Source organism: Siniperca chuatsi, linkage group LG9 (genome assembly GCF_020085105.1).
Source record: "Siniperca chuatsi isolate FFG_IHB_CAS linkage group LG9, ASM2008510v1, whole genome shotgun sequence".
In the NCBI taxonomy this organism is placed as follows: Eukaryota; Metazoa; Chordata; class Actinopteri; order Centrarchiformes; family Sinipercidae; genus Siniperca; species Siniperca chuatsi.
In genome coordinates this window covers 9,026,419-9,052,634 of record NC_058050.1, presented here as the reverse complement: position 1 = coordinate 9,052,634, position 26,216 = coordinate 9,026,419, and the positions used below count along the sequence as shown (strand labels likewise).

The 26,216-nt window shown below is 40.4% G+C and overlaps 1 protein-coding gene across 10 annotated transcripts in view; it reads right to left on the bottom strand.

The window, feature by feature from the left end:
* Positions 1 to 1,608: 1,608 nt before the first annotated feature.
* The window catches only part of map7d1a (MAP7 domain containing 1a), a 50,273-nt gene continuing 25,665 nt past the window's right edge, over positions 1,609 to 26,216 (bottom strand). For 2 of the 10 annotated variants that reach the window (XM_044208449.1, XM_044208439.1), the window contains exons 3-19: positions 24,105 to 24,173; positions 23,326 to 23,346; positions 20,241 to 20,404; positions 19,837 to 19,948; positions 16,792 to 16,896; positions 15,323 to 15,445; positions 15,100 to 15,242; positions 14,589 to 14,719; positions 13,052 to 13,290; positions 11,216 to 11,498; positions 10,177 to 10,357; positions 9,062 to 9,166; positions 7,013 to 7,063; positions 6,865 to 6,925; positions 5,631 to 5,712; positions 5,013 to 5,245; positions 1,609 to 2,593 (exon numbers count right to left, since the gene is read on the bottom strand). In XM_044208449.1, the coding sequence (XP_044064384.1) occupies positions 2,583 to 2,593; positions 5,013 to 5,245; positions 5,631 to 5,712; positions 6,865 to 6,925; positions 7,013 to 7,063; positions 9,062 to 9,166; positions 10,177 to 10,357; positions 11,216 to 11,498; positions 13,052 to 13,290; positions 14,589 to 14,719; positions 15,100 to 15,242; positions 15,323 to 15,445; positions 16,792 to 16,896; positions 19,837 to 19,948; positions 20,241 to 20,404; positions 23,326 to 23,346; positions 24,105 to 24,173 (2,114 nt within the window). In that variant the 3' untranslated portion in view covers positions 1,609 to 2,582. The remainder of the gene's footprint in view (positions 2,594 to 5,012; positions 5,246 to 5,630; positions 5,713 to 6,864; positions 6,926 to 7,012; positions 7,064 to 9,061; positions 9,167 to 10,176; positions 10,358 to 11,215; positions 11,499 to 13,051; positions 13,291 to 14,588; positions 14,720 to 15,099; positions 15,243 to 15,322; positions 15,446 to 16,791; positions 16,897 to 19,836; positions 19,949 to 20,240; positions 20,405 to 23,325; positions 23,347 to 24,104; positions 24,174 to 26,216) is intronic. The other 8 variants (XM_044208443.1, XM_044208440.1, XM_044208441.1 and 5 more) reach the window with 8 other exon arrangements.

The following is a 26,216-nucleotide window of genomic DNA, read 5'->3' as shown; positions in this document are numbered from 1 at the left end:
AGACTTGGCACTACTCAGCCTGTAACTGTGCACTGCCTCGCTCACACCTCCCTAAAAATAGTGCCCACTAATCCTCAAGTCCCCTCTGAGAAGTACCACACATTACCAGGGATTGACTAGCAGATCGACTGCGCCCAAAAGTAGAGAGGTTATGAATTTTAAATAAATAAATCAGTTTTATTATTTAGACATTTAGACGTGTGAGCAATTTCCATGTTGACACACTGTTGTATCAAACTTAAAAGTAGGCATGAATCGCTATCGCCTCCACGCTGCAGTGCTGCACCCTCTGGTGGGGTTGATGAATACAGCTTTTATCAGCTCTCATGTGGACAACTGCAGTAGCAAGATGTTGAACCAGTGAGATCATGATGTCAAAACTTACATTTAGATATAAACTCCTGCTGACACATTTCTCAAGAAAGCCTGGGAAGCGAACTAGCTGTTGCAGATTGAAACTGAGAGTTGTGGGAGGTGATGTCTTTGTAAATCTTTTGGTCATAATGGTGCCCCATTATTTTGCATGTCAAAGAAAAAAATGCATTCAAAGCAGCAGTCGTAACTGGAAAATAAGCTTGGTGCTTCAGCAAATGCTTAAGGTTGCCAGCATTTGGCTGACTGGGCGATAATTTGTAAAGGAGTAATAGCATTGTAAGAATAACACTGTTTCATCATGTTAATGGCTTTAAAAATACAGTTTTCACTTACTTCAAATCTTGGTCTCATGCATGTTGGGTCTCCTTAATGATGAATCCTAGCCTTTTCCTTCTTTGGGTTTCTGTTTCATTTTGATGAAAACATTTCCCTAGATAGATAGTTAGGGGTTAGGATTAAAAAAAGAGTTTGCATGCATTGCTCATAGCTTTCCACTGCATGGTGATCAAATCTTATGTAGCCCGCTGGGAGGTAAGAAGGCCATTTATGCATCACACATTCAAGTTAACAAACTGTGCAAACTCTTTCTATTGGGCTCCACTACACAAGCGGCTATAAGTCATTTAAATCACATAAGTGCTATGTGATGATCAGTGTGACATATCTTAGTGTTTGACAGAAGGGGTCATAAATCCTGTTTGTAATGTATTTCAGCTGCCTAGAAGGCTGGAAACACAGTGTGCCAGGCCTCCCTCTGGCCACCAGAATATAGTGAAAGGGGAGGCAGCAGATAGAGTGGCATGTACCCCCTGTAGGGATTTTGTAAAAGGAGACCCAAACTGAAATGGACAGCTGAGCCAACTTGCATGCCTTGTACATCAACTGTAAGGTCCTCTGGTACCATCTCTAAATCTGTTTTCCTGTGGTTAGCGTGCAGTCTGTCTTGCGACTTTCAATGGAATGAGTATTTCCTCTCGGAAGTCAAAATACTATTGAGCCTCAGGAGTAAACAAGTCAAACCAAAGTACAAAACATTCCCAAACTGTCAAATTAATAACAAACGATGATCAATTCCTATGCCTGTTTTAGATGAATGAACCTGAGAATGTTTAAGGAAGCTTTCAACACTGAATTCTGAACATCTGCATCATTTTCTCTCTTCTCATAAATAATCCCTGAATTCATCAAATACACTGTTACTCAAGAATAACTAAAATAGATGAAGAGACCACAGACTGGACAGTTTGTCTTTAATAAGACTTAAGATACTCCCACTGACCTTGTAACACACATCAAAATAATTATAGCATATACACGCACCAGCATTTCAAATACATGAGTCCATGGAATCTCAATGCAAATGAGAGAAAAATTAGTCATGCTTACACATGTGGGGGGAAAAACAGCTTTAACTGTTAAATAGTGGAGTAAATCCCTGTTTATAGGGATTTGACCTTAGATGACCTCTGGTTTCTTAATTGTCAAGGTTGTAAACTCATTATTACATCCAGTTCTGCATACAATCAGTCATAGCTGAGACAGACAGTATGTTTGCACACAGTAAGAAGCTGTTACATGTGAACTTACATTTCAAATCTCTTTCCAGATTTCTCAGTTTAACTTTACAAAAACTGTTACGGGTAGCTTTATACAGACCGGGATGTTTAATACCTGGGTTTTACTTAGGTCTACTCAGAGCAGAGCAGTATAAAATAAAACTCCCTTTCATACAGCTTTAATCCATAGACGCATCCCTCCTTTGTCCATCACACAAAGTTAATTTACATTATTCACAAAAATGTACCCAGTCTTTTATATTTCTTTCAGTTAAATAACTAAAGAACAAAGAAAACAAACACTTCAGCATATTGTAGTAATTACTCGGCTGTAATGTACAAAGGATGATACTGTTGAGTATTAAGGTGCATTGAATCGGCGCCACAAAGATGTTTACAAATGTTAACACTGATGCACCTGTGTTGCATGCAGCAACACCTTTCATCCTGTTTTGTCTTTTGCCTGTGTTCTGATGCTTGGTTGTCATCTTCTGTGGCCCACGTCATCTTCAGAAAGAAGTATGTTTGCTTTCCGGGGCTTAGAAAAGGGATGTTGATTGGCACAGCTCACAGGGCTCCCCATGTGAGCGTTGGCAGGGTTGGGAAAGGGTCAGAGGCCTAAGGTGACGAGCATTTCACCAATGGAACGTATCACAGGACCTCTGTGAGGGAGTCAAAGAGCAAAGGGTTAAGTGTTAGCAGCCATTGAGGCGTAATTAACACATGCCAACAGACAAAACAGAGTCCAGTTTGGAGCCAAAACAGGATCACCCTCTTTGATCTGAGTTATGACCTGGTGATACTAAATGCAAATGATGTTAAATATGTTGCAAACCGCATGAACCCATAAACCTTTACTGTCTTGTAGACATAGGGGTAATGGAAAGGCCTCAACTCAAGTAAAAGGCATTTTATAGTCAAATGCAGCCGACATGTGAAATAAGTTCATAATTGATGCAGCACTAAATTATTTGACTGCCAACACCACATGTGAGACCAAGAAGGACCATACTCAACAACATTCAAATTAGGGATGGGTGATATGGCCCTAAAATAATATCACAGGGTATTTCTGCGATAATGATATTCTTGACGATATGACAAAATACAGAAAAATATTTTTGGTTTAGAACTTAATAGCTGTTGAGCTCTCCTCGTACGCAACCTGCTTTTGCTTGAGGTGGTGAAATAAGTGTGTTGTGTTGTCCCCTTTTGATGTATATCTGATCTTTTGTAACCAAACCACTACTAAAGTCACTCCCATTTTTGAAACTAACTCCACCGTGGAGCCGGTAGCAATGTTACTTTTGCTTTCAGCCATGCCTGTTATTGCTGTGCGTAACGGTATGACGTCATTACGTCAACAAGTCGGAATATTGCCATTATCACAATCATTTTTTTTCCATCATATTAAAAATGATACTGATATTAACGTTAACAATACGATATGGCACACCCGTAATTCAAATAAACCCTGCAAGTATGTCTCGAAATAAAATGACCTCCTATGGAATTACACTGTAACATTATATTATATAATATTGCCAATCGTAGCCCTCATCATAAATGTCCTGCCAGGCCAAAGGCATCTCAAGTAACCAGATTGACAAGAGTGAAAACGAGGACAGAATGTTCACTTTTTATATTACTGAGTTAAGGAAGTAAAGTATCCATTAAAAATGTGATTTCAGGAAAGACGTTAGGGCTAGCAAAGGTAGTCGTCCTCTGTTTGCTTTACATTGTATTTGACCGCTGGCTTCTCTTCAGTCTAACAGGTGATGTTTAGGATGTAGCAGGAAGGGTGAATAGGAATAGGCTGCTGCTGACGTTGGGGTGATGTGGTGCTTAATTACTTTGGAGTCCTGTTTCTGACCCCTGGCATCGCCTAATCGCCTTGGCCATTCTAGGAATTCCTCATTGGGTGCAGGCCCAAGTCAGTCGGGCTGCTGAGTAAAAGCTGTCATCGGTATAAAGATACCCTGCTTCTCTTCACCCTTCCCTACACTATTTCTTCCATATCCCATCTCCACCCCTTTGTGAGTGTAACTGGAGTCTCTATGCCACAACATCATCTCCTCGGGGGGTACTCACTCTCACCGGGGTGACAACCTGCACGTTAGATGAAGTACAAGTTCAGGTTTGTGGTCGCTTTGTGCCAAGGACAACAGCACTAACTATGGTACCATGTACTGCAGTCTTTATTAGGTAATGTGAACTTGGCTAAGTGTAAAACCAGCTCAGTGCAAATAAGCACACAAGCTTGCTGCAAATGAACCATGGCTCTGTCTGCTGCTACTTTTTATTAGAAACAGACGAGAAAACAAACCAATTCGGTAGTTCATTGGTGCTCTTGGCTGAACCAGATCTTTTAAATCAAAATGTGGCTGTTTGGCTACTAATATTTGGGATACTGTCTGTAATCGAGTCATCTCTGATTTTAATCTTTCTTTTGTAGGCAACTAAACATGTTTTTGTGAATTTCCCCCTCTGTGGATGAATAAAGCCTTATCTTGTCTTATCTTATTACCTTGGACTATAGCCAAAATTAGACTTAACTAATGACAAGAGATAAGTGCATATTACACCTATTCTTGCCTCTCTGCACCGGTTGGCTGTGAGTTTTAGAATCAATTTTGAGATTATATAGTTAATAGATAGGTAGACTTTTTTTTTTAAATACTTTGTTATTTTGGGAAATGAGCCTTTTTGCTGAAAGGTGAGAAGATCGATACCACTCTCAAATATAAAGCTACAGTCAGCAGCCACTTAACTTAGCATAAAGACTGTCAACGGGGAAACAGCTTGCCTGGCTCTACCCAGAGGTAAAAAATCCACCGACCAGCAACTCTAAAAGTTTACTAATTAACATGTTATATCTTATTTGTTTGAACCGTACAAACAAAAAAAAAACAAATGTGAAAACAGAGTTGTGGTTTTACAGGGAGTTACGATTACAGCAGTGACTTCTGCTCCCTTTATATTTTCATTGTTAATTTTAGCTTACTTTAGCTTCTAAAGTCTTTAACATCATGTTTGTTTTCTTTTCGAGGTTTGTATTGTGGCCTCTCTTGTGTGTTGTACCTGCAACATGCTGAGGCTTTATGGGGCCTGCCTTTTTCATAAATGACTCCTCACTTTCAAACGTGAGGATCGGCTCGGTGGTCATGCTGGTCTCAGAATTATCCCGTGCTCCGTTGGTGGTGTTGCCATGATTTGCGAGATGGATGATATCTCCAAAGTGGACAGTGTCTCCTTTAGAGGATAGACCGTTTTCATGTCTCATAGGCTGGACTCCATTGACCACTGAGGGGCTGCTGGAGAGGGGAGACACAAAGCAGAATATGGTTATAGTTATGATGGCTCAGAGTGAGTCATAGTGACTAAACAAATGACTCATTCCACCACTGTCCAATTACAGGTTTCTTTTTAAAATCTACCCCAAGAAGCGTGCTCAAATACAAAGAGTAAACATTTCAAGAAACCAAACCATTCTCCAATTGTTTACCGTGGGCCTGAATCATGTGGCTCCCTGTGTTTTCCGTTGAGGTTTACAATGCAAACATCCTGCAGACTTGATTGGTAGTCAACTCCCGGCTTACTTAGTCTGGCATACAAGTTTTATACTGTTCATGGTGGTCTTGCATCACCATGAGCACAAAGAAACTTTCAAATCGATAAAAACATGAGCAATGGTTTTACCTTTCTTTGACGTTGGTCTGTCCATTTTCTGTCTTGTTATTGGGCAGGTTGACCTCTGGCTTTGGCTGATATTCAGCAGATGCTAGAAGAAACAAAGTAAAACAGCCATTTATCCAGTGTAAACCATGCACACCAACATTCAACATCCAACTCCATTAATGATCATCCTTAAACTGTGTCAGGCTAACTCTATTAGGCAGGAAAGGGATGCCACATTTTCCTGGAGCATCCTTCCCATTGTATTCCAGATCTCCCCTAACTCAGCTCTGCTGAGGACATGGCTGTGGTTGAGACAGATCTCCACACCCCTAACTAGAATGGAGGAAATGCCTGCCAGGCCTCTGACCACATCAGTGGCTGGCTAATGTCTTCCTGCATTGGGGAACTTTGCCACAAACAGCATATCTCCCAGACCACATTGATCCCCTTAATCATCTACAGTACGTGACGTGGAAGCTTAGACAAAGAGGGTGTGCAAGTTATATGCTTCTTAATAACAGTTGCGTTAATAAGAAAATTTTTCCACAATTAGAAGTTGTAGGAACAGTGGATATGAGTCAGGCTTTTTGCAGCATCACATATATATTACTTGTGTCAAAAGTAAATTCTAACTGCTGCAGGCTGTTGCCATGAGCCCACTCTTCCTCTCTAACTCCCTCAGTCCCACGGCTTGGACAACAAGCAAGCACACATGGGCCCTATTGTACAGAGTACAGAGTACTCAAACTGCAGCTGTACTTGATATAATCTAATAACCCTTTTATAGAAAATGCTGCGATGTGAAGCTGACTCACATGGGAAATGAAAACAAAAGTAGAACAAATACCTGTGACTTTATTCTAACATATGGAAGAGGTAAAAGAAGAGGATGAGACATGGTACAGTTATGTTTCATCAAATATCAGCCTAAAGCTAGGATATCAATCCTAATTGCTCATCTACAATAACATGAGTCAGACACTGTCTAAAATGTACTATGTATGTGGATGGATTCATGTGGATTTGCTAATTGAAGCAGTAAGAGTTAGAAATCCACTTTTAGGTGGATTCTGGTCACAAGGCATGCACTTTGTTTTAAATCCCTTCAGAGATAACATGTTAATGGGAGATCAATTACAACAATTACCCTAAATGTTTCCTGCAGATTAAAGGCTTGTGGTGGGTAATGATTTTCCTCCATCACTTAAGGATGTTTTGTAAAAGGCAGACTGGTTCAGAACAATGTTCTGCTTACCTTTGCTGCTCTCTGCCTCTTTGTCATTGACGTGTGTGAGAGGGGAGGACTTTGTCTCTTTCTGTGAAGATAGGAGATAATTTCAGTAATATTTATTGGAAAGTTAAATGTTTGCTTGTTGTTTTGGTTAAAACTGATGTATGTGTACCTTGTCACCTCCATCTGTCTTGCGTGTCCTCTTCATGATCTCGTCCAGACGCTGAGAAAAGAAAGAAAGGAATAAGACCAACGAAAATACCACATAGAACAAAATGCCAATAACAGAACCTATTTAGTGTTTTGTTTGTAGATTTTCTATGCATTTTCTGCTATGATGGGACAACAACACAGTAAGGGATCAGGGCAGATGTGTTTTATAAAGTTAAGAAATAAAGGTTTCAGTTCTCATAACAAAGGTTTCAGTTCTTATAACATAATCAAATGTGGAAGTTATCAATATAGCATCCACAACAAAATAGCATTATTTAACTTTGTTAAAAATTGGGTTAGGTTTAGTGTGCTAGATGGAACCCACACACCTTGTCAGACTGTTTTGCTAGAAACTGAGGTTTTACATTTTGCTGTTCATTGCTTCTCTTCACTGGTGAGAACGGTTATCATGTCTCTTGTATCTAAGACCATTATGCTTGAAGTGAATGCAACTGAGGCTCTTATGTCTCCAGGTGGAGGGCTGTGTCAATAATGATGAAACAGCACTGTGTATTCGGCTGGAACACCCGCGTAGGATGGTCAAATTGTGAACAGTAGAATAGAGGAAATAGGATAAAGCTGTGCTGTATTGTACTAAAATACAAACTGTGTGGCTAATTTGTATGCACAGAAAGCAGATGTTTGATACAAGATGCGACCTTCATCTGAGGACACAGCTAGCCTGAGAGAGCAAGACCATAACTGCAGCTGCCACTCAGCATTTTTAAGATCCAAGATTATTCATGGACAGCTCACACACTCATGGCTTCGGCATTTAGTTTGGCTGCAAAACTTCTGCCTCAGGACTTTGCCCCTTAGGATACTTTTAGCCACCTGTGCTTGCTGACCACAAACTCCTCTTTGTTGAGGTGATAACAACAGTGGGCCAGTCAGTAACAGTGTATTGTACTGTGTGACTAAGCAGCGAGCCTTTGGGGCAGAGGACATGCTGTTCTTGCGGGCTAATTCCAGCAAGCAACCAGGCTTGGGCTGGCTGAGCCAGGCCTGACATGCCTAGATAAGAGTCTTTCTCAGATGGAGAGAAGATGAGGAGAGGGAAAGAAAGGCTTAGCTAGGATACTGAGGCGGAGCTTACGTAGATGTGGGTGGCATACTTGAGTAGATGGCCATGGTACAGAACACACACGTGCAAAGATCTGCACAAATCCACACACAGATGATTGACACAGGGAGGTCTCCATTATTAATGTTTATATATAGCTTCATGCTCACACACAGTTTTAAGCCCTATTAAATCACGGCATGCAGACAACCAATCCAGGATAAGCCAAAAACATCATTCATCTTGGTTTCAGGGAATCGACTTTCAAGCCTGCCTTTGTCATGTCAAAAGGCAGACCACAGAGTGAACATACCCCAGAATATAATACCTCCACTGAGGGAGTCAAGTCAAGTCAATTCTATTTATATAGCCCAATATCCCAAATCACAAAGCCTCAGGGCGCTTCACAGTCTATATAAAATACGACACCCTCTATCCTTAGACCCTTGATTCGGATAAGGAAAAACTCCCCAAAAAATCCTTTTTAACTGGGAAAAAAATGGAAGAAACTTCAGGAAGAGCAACAGAGGAAGGATCCCTCTCCCAGGACAGACAAACATGCAGTAGATGCCGTGTGTACAGAATAGAGCAACATAATGAAATTACAGTATGGGGAATCATGATGACAAAATTATAAATAGAATAACATTTATGAAGAATGGATCTTATTGTAAATTAATACACACAGAATACATTTTGTGTTAGTCTGAGATGTATGCAGTTGAGAGCAGAGCCAGGACTACTTTCAATCAATCAGTTTTCTTCCCAAAAAAATCTAGGTCAGGATTTTCAGAAAACCTTCTTTATAGTCTTTATAAGGAAGGAATGAGAATGAAACTTCTACTTTTATTATAAAAAAAAAAAAAATGCATTTCCGTTTTGAAATGGGTGACTTAAAAACCTGGCTGAAAGAACAATGATGGGAGGACAGATGTATTGCCCTACCCTTTTCCTCTCCAGCCTCTCCTGCTCCTCCTTCTGGAAGTGTTTCTCCCTCTCCAGACGCTGCTTCTCCGCCTCCTCCCGGGCTCTAGCCTCAGCCTCTTCTTTCTGAAACACACACAGGCGAGAATCCAACCACAATTTTAATGCCGGCAGAAGGGGGAAAAAAACACAGCCAAAATAACATGCCTTGTACATAACAAGGGTGTGGTTGCTCCCTGCAATTATTGTTTACAACCACAAAAGGGATATTTTCCTGTACCTTTGAGCCAAAAAGATCTATTTTCAACATTTACAGCCTCGTGAGGACCATTCAAAGCGAAATACAATACTTAAGCCTTTGCATAATTATATTGGATCATGTTTAACCACAAATGCCACTTCTGTGAAAGACCACAAGGGGGTAGCAAAGCATAAGAACTGGATAACAGAGATAAGACAGTGCCAGAGCTAATCATGTTACTGGTCTACAGGATAAACAAATACAGTAATGAATAGCCACATTTCCTGTTTCAATCTGTTTCTGCTAATCATGCATCATTCTCTTCTACTTCTCCCCAGCAACATCCACAAACACAGGAAGAGTCAATATTACTCGTAATGGTTATTTGACAAACTGAAAAGTAAAAAGGGCCCATTCATTGTAGCTACCAGCTCACCACTTTGGATTAATATTTGCCTTTTAAGGACAACATCCTACTGACGTATGAAATACTGGACTGTGCTTTTGAACGAGCCTGTTATCGAAAAAGGTCAGTGTGAGGTGAGCAGCTGAGCTGAGACAGTAAACAAGTGACACTGAAAAACACCACAAACCGATTGTTTGCCAAAGATAGGAGAGCGTATAAGTTTGTGGTGTGATGGGCAAAGTGCCTGGGAATTATGTCAGGATGCAGTTAGTGCATGCATGTGTGTCTTGACCTTTACTCAAAAGGCAGTAATAACTGTCACAGTGGTGCTTGATGGTCCTTGTCATTACCATGGGCTTTAAGTACTTGCAAGCTCCTTTCACCCTTATCTGACTAACTAGACCAGTCCATTGCATTAACACCCAACCGCGTTAACAACTTCCATTTTAGGTGCTTTCTCTGCATGCTGGCCGTTGACAGTCAGCATACCTGTTTTTGCAGGCGTAGGTTCTCCTCCTGCTCGGCTTTGGCTCTCTCCTGAGCCTCCTTCTCCTCCTGCAGGCGCTGGGCTTCGTCCCTCCTCCTCTGCTCCTCGGCCATGGTATGGGCCTCCTCCTCCCTGCGTTGCCTTTCCTCTGTCTCCCTCGCTATTCGCTCCTCTCTCAAGATCCTAAAGAGTTTGAGCATAAGGCTGATGATTAGTATTTTAGACAAAATTATGTACACATGCAGTGTTTGGCACATGCAGTAAACAATTAAATGTAAATGATTCTATTAACAGGGCATTTCCTCTTTAGTTTACACTATCTCTGCTGAATTGACATTGAGGCACAAGCAACAGGGAACCAAACTATTTAAATATAAGGGCTAACTAGAGATCACATCAATTCCTGTAAAAGCCGTAAATAGTAACTTGCTGTGGTTAGAATCAGCCAACAGGCTATCAAATTCTTGATGCTTACATACATCACGGCCAGTGTTGAGTGAGGTCTCATTCAGATATGCATGTGCTGTGATAATGCATGGAGCCTTCCTGTTTAGTTTTACTGATTACTGTTTTACTTCTTTTTCATTTATTACATGGGAAATAGCTAAATGTCCTCAGTGAGGTTTGTTTTGCAGCATAAAAACAGCTACAGCAGTGTATTCTACACCAACCATTTCACAATATCATTACATAAATAATAATATACTGTATTTAACTTCAACAATAGTTCAAATGTCATATATACTGTATGACTGACGTTTACATTGCAAATGTGCATTTTAATAATGGTTTCTCTAGTCCCCTATATGACCTTCTGTACAATTCTTGAGATGGCTGACAGGGAAAAAGAAAGTAATGAGTAGTTAAAAGACCAAAGTGGGAAAACAACTTGGGGATTACTTACATTCGGCATGGACACAGACATGTTTAAAATTCCTTTTTTCTCTTGCACAGTGAAAGAACTTGACAGATCTTTGACTATGCAAGGGCAACACTGTGCTGACACTAGGTGTGTTTTGAGTCATATTAAAACCCTCTGACCTCTCCTTCTCCTCCTGTTCGCGGCGTTCCCGCTCATCCCTCTCCCTCTGCTCTCGTGCCTGTCTGCGTTTCTCTGCCAGGATGCGAGCTGCCTCCTCTGGGTCGTTGGTGCCTGCCATGGGCTTGGCTGATGGAGAGGGTGCAGGTGATGCTGCAGGGACAGAAGGAGCTGAATGGGCCGGCTCAGGTGAGGGGGGGGCTGCAGTGGTCGTAATTGGTATGCTCGACGCATGGGGTGAGGCGGCGGCTGAAGCTAATACAATGGCAGGAACCACAGGGGAACCTAAAACAGGGAAAACAAGTGTTACAGAAGAGCCAATAACACACAAATCTTGTGCTGTGTAACTTAACTTTTAATGTGATTATTTATGCTTCCCTACAAGTAATCTATTGCATGTCTGTCCATCCTGGGAGAGGGATCCCCTCCTCTGTTGCTCTTCCTGAGGTTTCTTCCATTTTTTGGGGGGGGGGGTGTTCCTTATCCGAATTTAGGGTCGAAGGATAGAGGGTGTCGTATGCTGTACAGATTGTAAAGCCCCTTCAGGCAAATTGTGATTTGTGATATTTTGTGCTATATGAATACAATTGACTTGACTTAATGACTTTTAAAGTGGTGCCCATTGATTAATCAATAATGATTGATTAATAATACATTAACTGCAGCTTTTTCTCTTCACATTCCTGTGAAACATTCTGTCCCCAGCAACTGGAAATGGTAAACAGCCGTAGCTTCAGCCCAAGAACTTGGTAATTACATAATTAAGGCTGATTAGTGCAGCCTCTTAGTGCTGTGTGTGGCTCACTAAATACACTCCTTTTGTTTTCATGGCTAATTAAGCCTGATGGTAATCTTTGCCTATTGCGTCTTGAAAGAAATACAGATTTTCCAGAGGCTTGTTCACTTTTTCCATTAGATCCATTCTTCTGGCCAGTCACAGGAAGACTAAGCCAGACAGTGAAGAACTCTTTGGGTATATAAAAAACTGATAAAAATTACAGAATGACTCAGCTATGGAGGGAAGCTACCCATAATCCACATGTACTGTATCATAAGACTGTGCAAATAGGACAGTTAATCACTGTGGAGATGAAAAAAATGCAACAAAATGTAGGTTACTGTGCAGTATACTGTTCTACAAAAGAAACAATCTTTACTCAAGGTCCACTTACTAGCTTGTTCCATAGCTTTCAATCGCTTTTTATGGTCTTCATCAGCAGATGGAGCTTGCTCAGTGGTCATCACATGACCTAATCATGGAACTTCGATCACTTGATAACAGGTGGTCAACCAAAGCTTCATACTTAGTCCACGTGATGTCAACTGAGCAAACTTCATTTACTGATGAAGCTTGTGAGATGCAGTTGAAAGCTCTGGAAAAAGTAAGTGGCTCTTGAATCACAATTTTTTTCTGCTGTGTCTAATATGCAACACATGTAGTTCTGTACCGAATGAAGTTTTTTTACATTTGAGCTTCTTGAGATTTTCAAATGAAGTTTTGGATGTCTGTCATCATATTTTATGAAAAAAAAAAATCCTCAAAACAAAATCCTCAATTTGTCTTCTTTCTTTAATGAATATAACTCGTCAGTTATGGTATCGCTAGACCGCACTTTAATACTGGTGTGTGGCAAATGGGAGAGCAAACAGTTTTTTAACCGCATACACACCTGCATGAATATATATGTTTAGTTTTTGAATTCCTCAGTGTAGGCCGTATTCTGCGATGGAAACGCGCTACAAAACTATGAACAGCAAGTCTTGACTGATGCTCATTGAGCTTTCCAATCCAGTCCAGTCAGAAATAATCACCATCAAAACTGTTTTTTTGTACTCACTCTTTCTCTCCTCGGGGGTGGCGGGCCTGCAAGGCTCCTTCACTCTTTCGAGGGGGACGGGGGAGGAGGTGCGGTGGTCTATCCTGGCAGGGGTCCTGGCTCTTTTGGGTCGACCTTTAGGAGTCGAGGGGCTTCCACGTGCTGATAGAGGCTTGGGGGAGGCAGCAGGGCTGGGAGAGGCAGTTCTGCCCTTGGGCATGGCTGGGGATGACGGCCGTTGTCTTGATAAAGGACTGGGACTGGAAGAAAGGAAAATACAGGGGTAAAATATGAGGCTGATAGAAAATGAATGCATTTACACCAAGTTGGGCACATTATTCTTTTAGACCTGAGCTACAATGTTTGTTTAAAATAACATGTCCTGAAGAAACCTGACTTCAGCGAACAGGTTCACAGCAGACAGGGCACTCAAACATTGCATCACCCTTAAAATGCATTATCGGTCAGCATCCCAGCTATGCACAGGCAATGCTACACTTGGAGGGGAAACATCCATTATGCTGAAGAAGATTATTTTTTCCTTTTAAGCCTCTGGCACTGATGGCACTGACAGCTCTGGAAAGCTGTGTTGCCTTTTTGTTGAGTCAAAAGATCTTTTTTCTACTATTTCATCCCTTCTGTCATAGATGCCATTTCTTTCAGTGGCCTGGGGATAAGAGAGGAAATGACCACTCATCCTGGCATCTTTCACTCAATGCCTCAGCTTAAACAGTGAGTGAAATATGCAGTCATTATAATGCAGACGTAAACATGGTCGTTCTGGCTAACCCAGCCGTTGACCAGAAACAAGGGGGGTCAAGAGGATGTAACGTTAACCTTGTTTACAATACGGATTTAGTGACCATGTCTGTATAAATATCGAAATAGCAGATTATCATATGTCAGATGGTTCTAATGGTATGTAGAGTAATGTACATTTTTTGGTAGCTTTAAATTATATACCTTATATGGTGTGCTTTTCAGTTGGAGCTTTCACAAGGTTTCACACTTGCCTCACATATATTCACTGTGTTCAGTTTGTTCACCCTAAGCCTCCATGATTTAAGGCTGCAACAAATGATTCTCTTCTCTGTTTATTATTATAAAATGAATAGCCTTTGGTGTTGGACTCTGGCCCATTATTTTTTACACTTTGTACACTAAATTATTAGTATTCTAAAGTATTAGTATTCTTAGTATTTGAATAGGGTGGGAAATTGAGAGCAAGACTGCAGTTCATGTCAGGAGGAAAATTAGTAACTTGTTGACATACAAAGGGGAAAAAGGTGATTGCCTAACATCAGCAGTGGTAATGGATCATAGGCTTTGTTAAATGTGTAAATAGACAATTTATTATCATAATTAGAGGTCTGGTAGATGAAATCAGTAACCAGGATGGTGATAATTATGACACATGTAAGGAAAAGGGTAATAGCCAAGTTTTTCCCACTTTTTAAATTATGAACAAAATCAAAATTAACTGATAGATTTTAAACTGAACTGAAGTGGAAGTGAAAATGAAAATGAAGAAAAAGTAGAAATAAGATGTATGTTCTACCTCGGATCAGGTCTGTGTCTCATGCTGGGTAGAGACTGTCTCTTCTTAAGCACCTTCTCTTTAGTGAGGGCACTTTTTTCCTTCTCATTCTCCCGTTCCTTGTCTTTCTTTTCTTTCTTGTTTTTATCCATCTGTATGACAAAAGGGTAAACAAATTTCAAAAATAACATTCAATTATGATAAAAACAGACAAGGTACGCCATAGGTTTCTATACATAAAGTACAGGAAAAGAGGAAGTCTGGTCATGGACTATGTTTTGCTCTCTTGGCAATAGTTTCCCAACAAAAATCCAATAATCTCACCTTAAATTTTCCATCAGGTTCTGGTAGAAACAGAATCAGCTGTTATAAATTTCATAGCTGTTAAGCTACACTCTTATTCTGGAAAACAGCTTACTTATTATAAGTCTCTTGATAGAGTCTAGCACTGCTGTAACTTTCTGGAGACTGTGACTACACTTGACTGTCAGAGAAGACAACCACAGAGCAAAAGCTAATTAGGTAGACTTACGGGTGTGGAGCTCCGTCTGTGCTGGCGCTGGGTGATGTCTGGTGTGCTGGACGTTACTCTCCAGCGTTCGGAGCAGCGGTGGTGGGGCTGGTGGGCACAGGTGAGAGGACTGGCTGAGGCCGAACGGGGACAGAGAGGAGAGTCTGAGGAGAAAATTTAATGTATTTACTGTGAGACAGATATTAAACTAATGTTAATCTTTTTTCTTTTTTTAAAAACTTACGACCATCTTTGCCATTGTTGAGGACACTGGCAGCACTGCGGCTCCTAGCAAGGAAAGACAGCGTTGGCGTCATCAGCCGGTCGACTATACTGCTCTCCCATGGACTCAGTGCGAGGCTACGGTCTGCAGGTAGGAGAAACAGACTGATAAATGTATGTTTTTCTATTAACTTCAAAGATATGTCTTCAGTTGAACCAGAACTTTGCTGTAATTATACCCACCCCCCCAAACCGTGATCAAACCTGAAGTATTAGAGGAACTTAGGCCCATTTAAAAATCAATCTTTCAGAGTTCTCTCTTTCATTACCTAGACACAATACTAAAATAAAGTCTAAAATGTGTCACCAAAGGGAAATGAAAAGAAATGGTTATTCAGGCTCACATGTAGCAATAGGTCTACAAGCCATAAAGACCTGATGAAATACACAAAACCCCAACAATTTGGGTGCCACCCAAAGAAATTAAAAGAAAAAGGAAATGAGCTCAGTAAATGTTTCTACTATAACCTTGGGCTGTAGTGGTACCACCCAAGAGAGCGAGAGAGAAAGAGAGTTATTTAAAATGCTTGTCTAGACAGTGAGTCAGTTATTTATAACCACAGTCTTGAGCTTACAAGCAGAGAAGAAGAAGAGTGGGCACTCATCAGTATTTATTTGGGGGAGGCACCTTCTTTGGCTTTAAGGTGTAGGACGAGTCAGATATTACAGTGAATGTTCGCAGACAGGGTGTGTAATTGTGTTGGGGAAGAGAGGCGAGCGAGAAGAGGGATAGAGTAGTTACCCATCTATTTTTTTCCAGCAGCACAGAGGAACAGTACCTGCTCCGGGGAGTTTTCAGAATACATTATCTCCTGAAAAATGCTGACTCACTCACTAACTTTACTTTTTTCAAACTCGAAGTTTCTCCTTCTTTGCAGAAGTACACCGTGACCTGGTTAACTTTAGATCTATAAAAAAAAAAGGAGCTGTACTCATCCGAAGCATCAAGAAAGGTAGATTCAAAGAAATATGTCACACCCACCTCCATATCATCAATAAAGCATTCAAGACAATAGAATAGACATCCCTTATCCAGTATGTTGTGATGAAAATGAGCAGAAAATATCCATTTGACTGTGCAAACACATGAAATGGCCTTTACCACACAATGAACCAACCAAATGATAGTAAAAAAGACACCAGAACAAAATATGAACACTATACATAATCCATAAAATATAAGCATGCAGACCATGTCAAACAAAACCAAGACCCAAATTCTGGAGAGAGAGAGAAGGGAAAAAAAGAACTCAGTGGTTTTGGAAGATGGAAATGGGTCAGCTGTCAACCATCAAGCACAAGAGAGGGACTAAAATCAGAAAGGGGAAGAACTGAAAAAAAATAGAGGACAATGATGGACGGGTTTGGAGGTGTTGGCGGTGGCAGAGTGATGGACACAGTTAAACGGGGGCATTCCAGATGTTGCCTTACTTCTGCTGGGGGAGTTCCAGAGTGTGGCGGAAGACTTGGACAGTCGCTTGTTTATAACAGAGTCCACGTGTTTGGGCAGGTTGACCGTTGACACAGAGCATCTGCCTAAGAAGCCAAGAGAGCGCCACACAGATGTTCACGCAGGTCACATGGTTGAGAGGAAGAGGAGGAACTTCTGTGGCGTCATGTGTTACGCTCGAATGATGCTTCTACAAACGTACACCCACACACTGTAAAGGCCACTACAGTAATGTATTTGTAACGTGAGCAACCCCCATTAAAGCAAATTCCTGTGTGCTGACTGTGTATATAATAACATTCACTGCTTTACAATACATACACACAGTACACCATATGTTCCCTTCAGCTAGCCTTTAGGTGGGTAGGCAGGCATTTATGGCACAAAACATGTCAGAAATGGTATTTAATGTTTCTGTATGCCTAGTTTTTAAAGGGTCAGTTCACCCAAATACACCTTATTTTCTCACTTACCTCTTGTGGTATTTAGCATTGCAGATAGTTTTGGTTTTATTTGCCCAGGTTTTGAAATATGCTATAATAAAGTATAGACTTTATTTATATAGCACTTTTAACAAAAACAATAAAAACAAGATATCTGTCTCTGACATTTTTGATACAAGCTCAAATACAATTGAGGTGAATGGATTTTAGGTTTTGGTGCTTACAACATTGAAAAATGACCTTTAAAGTGTTCATCAGTAACATCTCTTTACCAAATCAGTGTCCCTATTACTCTGGATAATCCACACAATGCATTGTAAACAGTTTCCATTGGCACTGTTTCTTTGCTAGAGAAATAGGTCCTGTGAAAACTGCTTGGCAGTGAGGTTTGTGGATTAACCAGAGTAACTGGGATGAGTTTTGTTGCTAATGAATATTTCAAATGTCATGTTTAATGCTGTGAGCACACCAAACTAAATTCCATTCAACTCCACTGAGGTAAGTGAGAAAATAAGTTTGCTTTTTGGGGGATTTGGGTGAAATTGCCCTTTTTAAAAAGGTTTTTCTCAAAATTCCACGAAATATAACTTTATGCCTACAACAATACCAATTCCAATGTCAACCACACTAAGGAAGAACCTTTAATGACCAGCATTTAAAGCTACCAACACAAGCGATGAACAAGGAAAGACACCTCAAAATAACCCTAATAACCAAACAAGTGATGGAAAGAAGCTGCTGGGAAACATGTACTCATTTCAGGGTTGATGACGTGAACTGGCACTTCAGAAAAGGGCAAAAACTTGAATCCTTGAAATCATCCATGTGCAATACTTGTATCTATCCCAATTCTATATCCCTTTAATAAACTGCAATCAAATGAACACTCTGCTCTTTTCCCAAATGTCGTCAGACATGATTCAGAGAATATTACTGTAATGAAGGTACAGTATTAAAGCAGGCCTTGTCTATTTTAATGTCTCCATTATATAGATTAGGCTAGTTGAAGAGTCAAGATGCTCTTTTGACAGAAGCCAAGACGGGTACTTTGGAGCATTTCCTAAATAACATCCCGAACTCTCAGCCATTCCACTGCAGCCTGTTTCCACTTGTTTATTTTCATCATCTGACAGACTAGTGAGAAAGGAAGGAAGGGAGAGATTACAGTGTCAATAATTCCCCTGGCATATGGCAGAGGCGATTACATGACATAAGATAGAACTCGGGACACTTTAGATTTAGAGCTTCAAGTCATGAGGATGGCACAGAGAGATATAAGCATCCATCAAGCTGCACTGTTAAAACATAATTTCTACAGTATTACCTAGCCTCTGCAGACTCTGATCTCATCAGACTGTCAGGACATTTATCACTCAAATTAAGCATCATTATACAACATATTCAATTTGCTGCTAGTCGATAAAACCCTGCTTACTGCAACTGTTGCAATAAAGCACCTGAATACATTTTCACTTTGTGCGATCAATACAGTCTGGTCATGATCAGGGGCTAATGACCCTGAAGTAATGTTTAAGAGGCAAACAGCCTGCAAGGACAGAACTGTAGTAGCTAACACATCAGAGGAAATGGTGTGTTAAGGTGGAGTGTGGCTGATGCAGCAAAGGCGCATCAGATTAAAATATAACAAAACAAAACCTCCGGTGCTGTCAAAATCTGTTTGGGCAGCATTCCTGACTGTGCACCTGCCAACATCATATGCCAACCCCAGCAGTGAGCATAAAACACTGTACACCCAAGTAAGCCATCTATTTTGCTGTTGGGATTAAGAAGCAGACAACAAAATTCATTTTGGTATAATTCAACTGAACGAGGTGACGATGAACTAATTTCAGACTACCTAAATGGTTCACTTGTAAAAAAGATAGAATAGGTAGATAGAGAAACAACAATTTTGATAAATGCCTTTAAACAATGTTATCAAGCAAAAAGGCCAAACATTTGCTGGTGTCAGCATTTCAAATGTGAGGATTTTCTTATTCATACTCACTTTTATATGATTGTAAATTAAAGATTTTTGGGTTTTGGTCTGTTGGTTGGACAAAACAAGCAATTTGAAGACATTGCCTTGGGCTTTGGGAAATTGAGATGGACATTTTTTACTAGTTTCTGACATTTTACAAACTTATTGAAAAACAAGAGATTAATCAATAATGTAAATAATTAGAAATCCTTACTTTACAAATCTGACAGCACAGCTGAAGAACAAACCTAATCTCCCTTTTAAGAAAAAAGAAACCTCTGCAAGGAAATTAGAAGGCTGTAATAATGATCTTCAGTGAAAACAGTGAGCTGCATGATAGCAGACTGATGCTAAAATAATTTTCCTCTAATGGATTTAGAGGTTAGTGGCATTGAAACTCAAGAGCCACTAATAACGAATAAAAACCTCAACAGAAAGAATCTATAGCCAATAAAAGTGGCCGTATATTGCACCGAAGCTACATTCCTGTAGCATCTGTGTTTGTAACTTGCAAAATGCCTCATATTAGCTATTTGATTCTTTAGTGATTACAAGTGATTATTTCATGATGATGTGTATTCAGGTTGGATCAGTGTACTCACTTTCTTTCTGGCTGGAGTTCTGGCTTAGCGCGCCGGCCCAGGACCATCTTTGCTGGCGGATTTCTGCCCATGTCTTCTTGGTTGACCTGTGGATGGCTGCCTCATAGCGTTCCTGAAAGGATACAGGAACAGATATCAGTTGTTTAAATGTCTAACACATCAAAGGCAATATGCAGAACTGGGTGGCATAGTGTGTCCTTCGCCTGGTTTCAAGCACCCAGCCTGGCTTAGGTGTCCTTGAGGAAAATCCTAAATCCCCTCATCTGCAGGTGGCCTTGTTCAGCTGCCATTCCAGTGAGGGTGGGCATTGACATTTCACCTCTGGGTATCAATGCAAAAGCACAACACCTTCACATACTGAATGGATTATTTTTAACCTAGACACTGTTCTTGTCCAAACGTACTTTATTCTTCTCCAGCTTCTGTTTCTGCCTCTCCTCCAGGGCGGCTCGCCGCTTTTCCGCCTTGATCCGCTGTTCCTCGAGCTTCCTGCGGCGCTCCTCCAGCTGCTGCTCCCTCAGCTGTCGTGCCTTTTCCTCCTTCTCCAGCCACTGGTTCTTTTTAGCAGCTAAGATGGGACAGAAAACACGGTCAAGAGAGTATCAAGCCTCTCTAATGTTCACATCTAAAGCAGTCTTTGAAAAAAATGTGTTACCCTTCACCTCAGTCGTGCTTTGTGTTTGGAAAAATAAATTTAATTACTTGACTTTTCCACAGAATACTGCACAATGCTGAGTTAGACAGATACAGTACCTCTGAAGTGACAATTTTATACCGCACTAATCCCATCAAGCCTCCACGTCAGCTTCAATAAACCACACACTTTGATATGGAAAGCATTTCCTTGTCCCTCAGCTGTTCAAAGAGGGCATAAAGAAGACTTTTGCAGCTGCCTCTCTGTGTACACAACTCACCATATTTCTTTAAACTACAAAGTAAAACCTCCATGAAGAATCAGCCTCTGCAGGGAAGCAAGGCTTAGTTCTCTAAAGCACTTGATGCAACAAAAGCAACTGGTTGTGGATTTCAGATTATGTAAACGGGTCATTGCAGAGATGCTGGAGGCTAGAGGGGTTAAAATTTATTGGGAGGCACACAGTTTGGCTTTTATCTGAGAAGGGAACAAAAAGCTGAGTTACAGAGGCAGTGCTTACCAGCACCTTGCAGCAAAGAAAATATCTGCTGCAGTGCGTATCTCAGCTCATCGCTGCTCGATGGCCTCGATGTGAGAGAAGCCACATCTTTTACCTTGCACTGATACAAATCTGTAGAGATGGTACTGTAAGTAAAGTGCAGTGGAAACTGCTTCATAATTCACTCGTTGTGCTGTGATGAGAACAGAGGGAGGAGGAAACTGCTTCATCTGCCCACAAATACAATGTTTAAGGCTTGCTGAGATAGATTAGTTTCCCATATGCATAACATTTCCTCTCTCCTCACAAGCAAAACCTTTTCGTCACATACTTAATGTAAAACGACTACACCCACTCTTTCCAAGCAAATCCAGTCGGTGACAGTGTGTGACAATTGCTGATTAAATATTAGAATTTTATTCATTCAACAGAAGTGTTTGGTAATGGTTTTCCAGACTATAGGCGCAGGTTGTAGGAAGAAAAATGAGCTGGAAACTGTCTGGGGGCACTACAGAGTGCCATTCATCATCGGTCATTTATGCATTTATACCAGAGTTGAAGTTATAAACAGATGTCCAATTCTGAATATCTTAAAGCTGACATTGTTTTAAAATGCATTCCCCAACTCTCTCCTGACAGTGATCCGCGCTGACAAGTAGCATCGGGACCTACTATAGTAAGATCATTAAGATCATTAAATAATCATAAACAGAGCACTGCTCTAACCCTGGCACATAAAGTATTTATACCATCCCACCAAAGACAGACAAGGCGAGAGTAGCTTCTGTGCCGTCGCAGCCAATTCCCTGACGCAAGTCTTTCAAAGCTTCACTTAAATGTCAACAAGGAACCAATAAGATACAAGCTAGGATGTGTAGGGATTTTCTAATTGTGCCCCTTTTACTACTAAACTAGTAATACTACTGGTGATGGTTGATAGGCCAAGTCTTCCTGGCCAAGATCTCTTTTAAGCTGATATTGTAAACACAAGCTTTAACAGGATCTTATCTTTTATCCAGGTTTGACTGAGAGTATTAGATCATACCCGTACCATCTGGCATGCCCCGGTGATCGCCCAATTAGACTGATCCACGCTCTGCAGTGTGTCAAACACACAGTTGGATTTGACAACATGGCATTACTGAAAGTACGAGTTTGATAGTTTAAAGAAATCAGTGTCGTGATGATATGCATCATGCTTGAAATGTCCAAATGTGATAGATATAATGTAGCCTTAAGTGTTTACTAAAATGTGAATATATTTCTCTCTGTGAGACTCTAAGTTTTGAATGACTATTTCTGTCCAGCACAAAATACCACGCTGACAATACCCTCTGAGACTACCATAGCTAAAAAGAAAAAAAGATTAAAATTTAAATACACTACCATTCAGCATAATTTACATACTTTGCTATTTCAGAAAATTTTGAACTGTGTGATTTTGTGTTTAGCAATATAAAGTTGTTTAGATGTAAATTTGCAGCCAAGATCAATCTGGCTGCAGGCATCTCTAAAACCTCCAATTTCTCCAGTAAGATGGTAATCATAGTAGTTTTGCAGCATGTGGTTCAAACATGTTATCTTTAAATACAAAATCCAAGGAGCTCTGTGGTGTCTGCAGTTGGAACATGTGGATCAACAAAGTTCAAACTCAGGGCATGCTACATCTTATTATATGTGAACTGAGAAACACTTATTTACAGATAAATGATTGGTTAAGTGATCAGTCTATGCCTACATGATTTTTGCAGAAGACACATTGATGATGTTCAGAGAGAGAAAAGGTTAAATTCTATGATAAAGAAAAAATAAAATAACCATGATTTTAAAATAAGGAACACCATGGGGATTAAATAAATGAAACAGCTCTAAGGCTGGGCAATATGACCAAAACTCAATATTGTATTCTTGACCTTGGTAATGACAAATCTGACAAAGTGTTGATGTTATTTTACCTTCCATCAGGGCTCCCTGATGGCGAGAAGTCTGCAGTATATTTTTTAAAAGCTCAGATTTTAAATAGGCTCAACTACTGACGCATGAGCATTGGTGCTTATTACTTTACATGCTGCTTTGTTATAAAGTAAGAGATGGAATGAAGGAGAGATGGGGCTGAAGCATGTGACTTTGTTTTTTAGGCAATGGTTCTTGAAGCCATATGGGAAGAGCTTTGAACAAACATACCACATGAACAATGACTCCTAATGTTTGTAATGTATATTGGTAAGTTTTCGGTTTATTGCTCAACTCTAGTTAAAACTACTTAATGTGATTACACTGAGACATCCAAATATAACAGAATGATTAAAAAGGGTCACCACCACCACCACCACATACACATAGGTGAGTGGCTTACCTTGTAACACGCTGAGCTCTTCTGCAGGGGGAAGGAGTGAGAGAGAAGACAGAGGCAACTGTCAGTCATGCAAAGCAGTGCACGACCAGCGTGTAGCCAGGTCACAACGTGACAGCCAAACAAAAAATAAGGACTTGGGCAAAGAGAAGTGAAAGGCACTGAGGACATTTTGCGCTAATTGATCAAACTACATCAATTCAAGTTAGGATCAAATGTAGAAGAAGGTTTTCATGCTTTGTTGACTCTTTGTTGCATGGAACAAATTTCAAATAACGTTAAGTCATAAGAGATATTCATCACACTGCAAAAAGCTGCAAACTTGCCAAACTTTATTAACACATATAGATAAGTATATAATACATTTTTTGTCACTTGTCCAACATGTTGTGTCAATGTGAGGAATATCTCTATTTAATTCAAATTGTATTAACATACAATTTAGTGCAGAGGTGAGCTAAAGCGCTAAAGAGTCAAACAAACATACAATAAGCAAACATTTTGACACTGCTCATTTCAGCATGCACTCAGAAAATGAATGGTCGCCCGTCTTTGATAAAATGGTGGCTTGGCTTTTGCTGATTTCAGACACTTTTGTGCAGAAGCCCAAACTACCCTTTTATCCTCCCTGTGCTACATGTGCATGCCATCTGCAGCCTAGAGCCAACCCAGTAGCCACACAACTGACACAACGTAAAACACCAACCTCTTTCACCCCAACACTAGGGGGAGCTCTCTTCCTATGTATTGGGCTTGTCCTCCCACCCCTTGTTTCTACTTACCAAGATATTTGGCCTTTTCCTCTCTCCGCTCCTTGGCAAGCTTCTGCCTCTCCTCTGACTTTATGATATCTGGGATGAGAAATGGGGGGGAAATAGGATGTGTAAGCAAGGTGTCATATTGTAAACTTATATCAAGTCCAATCTGTTCAGCCCACCAGACCTCGGTCACACTGCACTGATTTTAAAAAGTTCATAAATCTTGACATTTCCTTATGTTTGGTTGCAGGTCAAAACAAACACACACACACATGCATCCATATAAATGAACAATTAAGGTTGAAGAGCTCTTACTAAGAACTCAATTATAGCTGGTTAATCAAGCTCACCTTAACTGGAATCATTCCTTGAGTGTGACTTGTGTTATGCAGAGAATATACTGTATAATTTAGTCAATTTCCACAACATGGGGTGGGCTATTTAAGATATACTGAATAATAATATTTTGTTAACAAAGCACTAAAGTTACCAGAAGTTCAAAATCCTGTAAATGTACTATTATTTTTACAATAATGTGTTTATGCCATCTATCCTAACAGTTGCCTTTCCAACCTCCCTCAACCCAAAATGACCTTAGGCAACAATTTTGCACCTGTCCTCTGATAAACATAATAAATATGTGTTCTTCACTGCTGCAAAGTCAGTGCAGCAGAGGCTTTTAACTTTAATGTCAGCACAAGGAAATACATGCCACAAGACAATGACAGGAAACTGGCAACGTCAACATTTCAACACTGATGCTCAACAAATGGCTGAAGCCGATGTGTGCTATATTTTCTGGATTAAGAAAAAACACAAAGAACAAATGTTTGAAGAAAAATCATCATGGAAGCCAATCTTCTCCAAATAAAAGCTGCAGCTCACAGGCAGTGGCAGTCTCACTAAATCTCCTATACTATCTGGATGTGGATGTATGTTTGACTGTGATATGTTATGACTACAGGGGAGCACTTGCATATACAGTATCTCTTCTCTCTGTGACATCTCTGATGTCTGCTCACACATAGCATTCCTTCCAAATACCTCAGTAGAACCACTCAGTGAAAAAAAGCTAAGGAGAACAGCAATGCAAGCAAACACTGAACTGAACCATTTCAAGAATCCACACTGCATCCTTTCATGATGGCTGGTTCCTCTTCCTGGAAAAACATATTGTCATTCTGACTTGCCAAAGGTGCCCTTTGCCTTGTGCAGTATGTCCTCCAAAGAATATCCCACTGAAAATATTTTACAAATAGAGCTGAAATGATTATTTGATTTCAATTAGGCTATGGGTAGAAAATGTATCGGTAACTACTTTGATCATCGATTAATCGTTAAAGTATTTTTTTAAGTAGAAATCAAAACAGCTAGCATGTGAAATCATATATGTACATTTGAAGTGTGCACTACTACAAAAAACTTGTCCTTGAGTCTTCATGCCACATGATCCCCCTCAATCTTCACAGAATAGATGTTCAACATCAAACACAAAGGAGCTCATCCTTCAGCAAAATCTAATAGGGGAAGGCATGAATCATAAACACAAAAACAATCTGCCATGCAGCCTCCCCTAAGAACAACCTCTGACCCACTTAGATATTTATAGGACTATGGTCCATGTGCATGGTCTTGGTCTGTGTGATGAGCTGCTGTTTGCAGCTCACCACCATGTTAATCATAACGTCACATGAACAAAGCTTCCGAGACAAAAACAGACTGGCCTAGAAAAAACTGCTAGGTGCAGTGTTTGGGCTCCAGACGCACACACACACACGAGCAGTGCAGGGTATACTGTATAGTGTGATGTGCAACCCTCATAGTGCAATATACACAAATAAGAAAGATGTATACAGGTATATAGGTTTCTTTCACTATTCTCTCAGACAGAGGCAGATCACTGCGATGTGACAAAATACAACTGAGCAGACCATTACCAGAAGCGGCAGCTCCAAACTGAACTACGAGCCTCAACATTTAATTTGACTAACTAAGGAGCCACAGAGTGCATTTCATCTTCATCGTCCCCCTCTGGGTGGTGCAAAACCTCACAAGTAATGAGCTTAACAAAACCAGAGGAAAAGGAACTTGAAGGACAAAAGGGAAGTGTGGGTCATTTTTGGAATCAAGAGACTC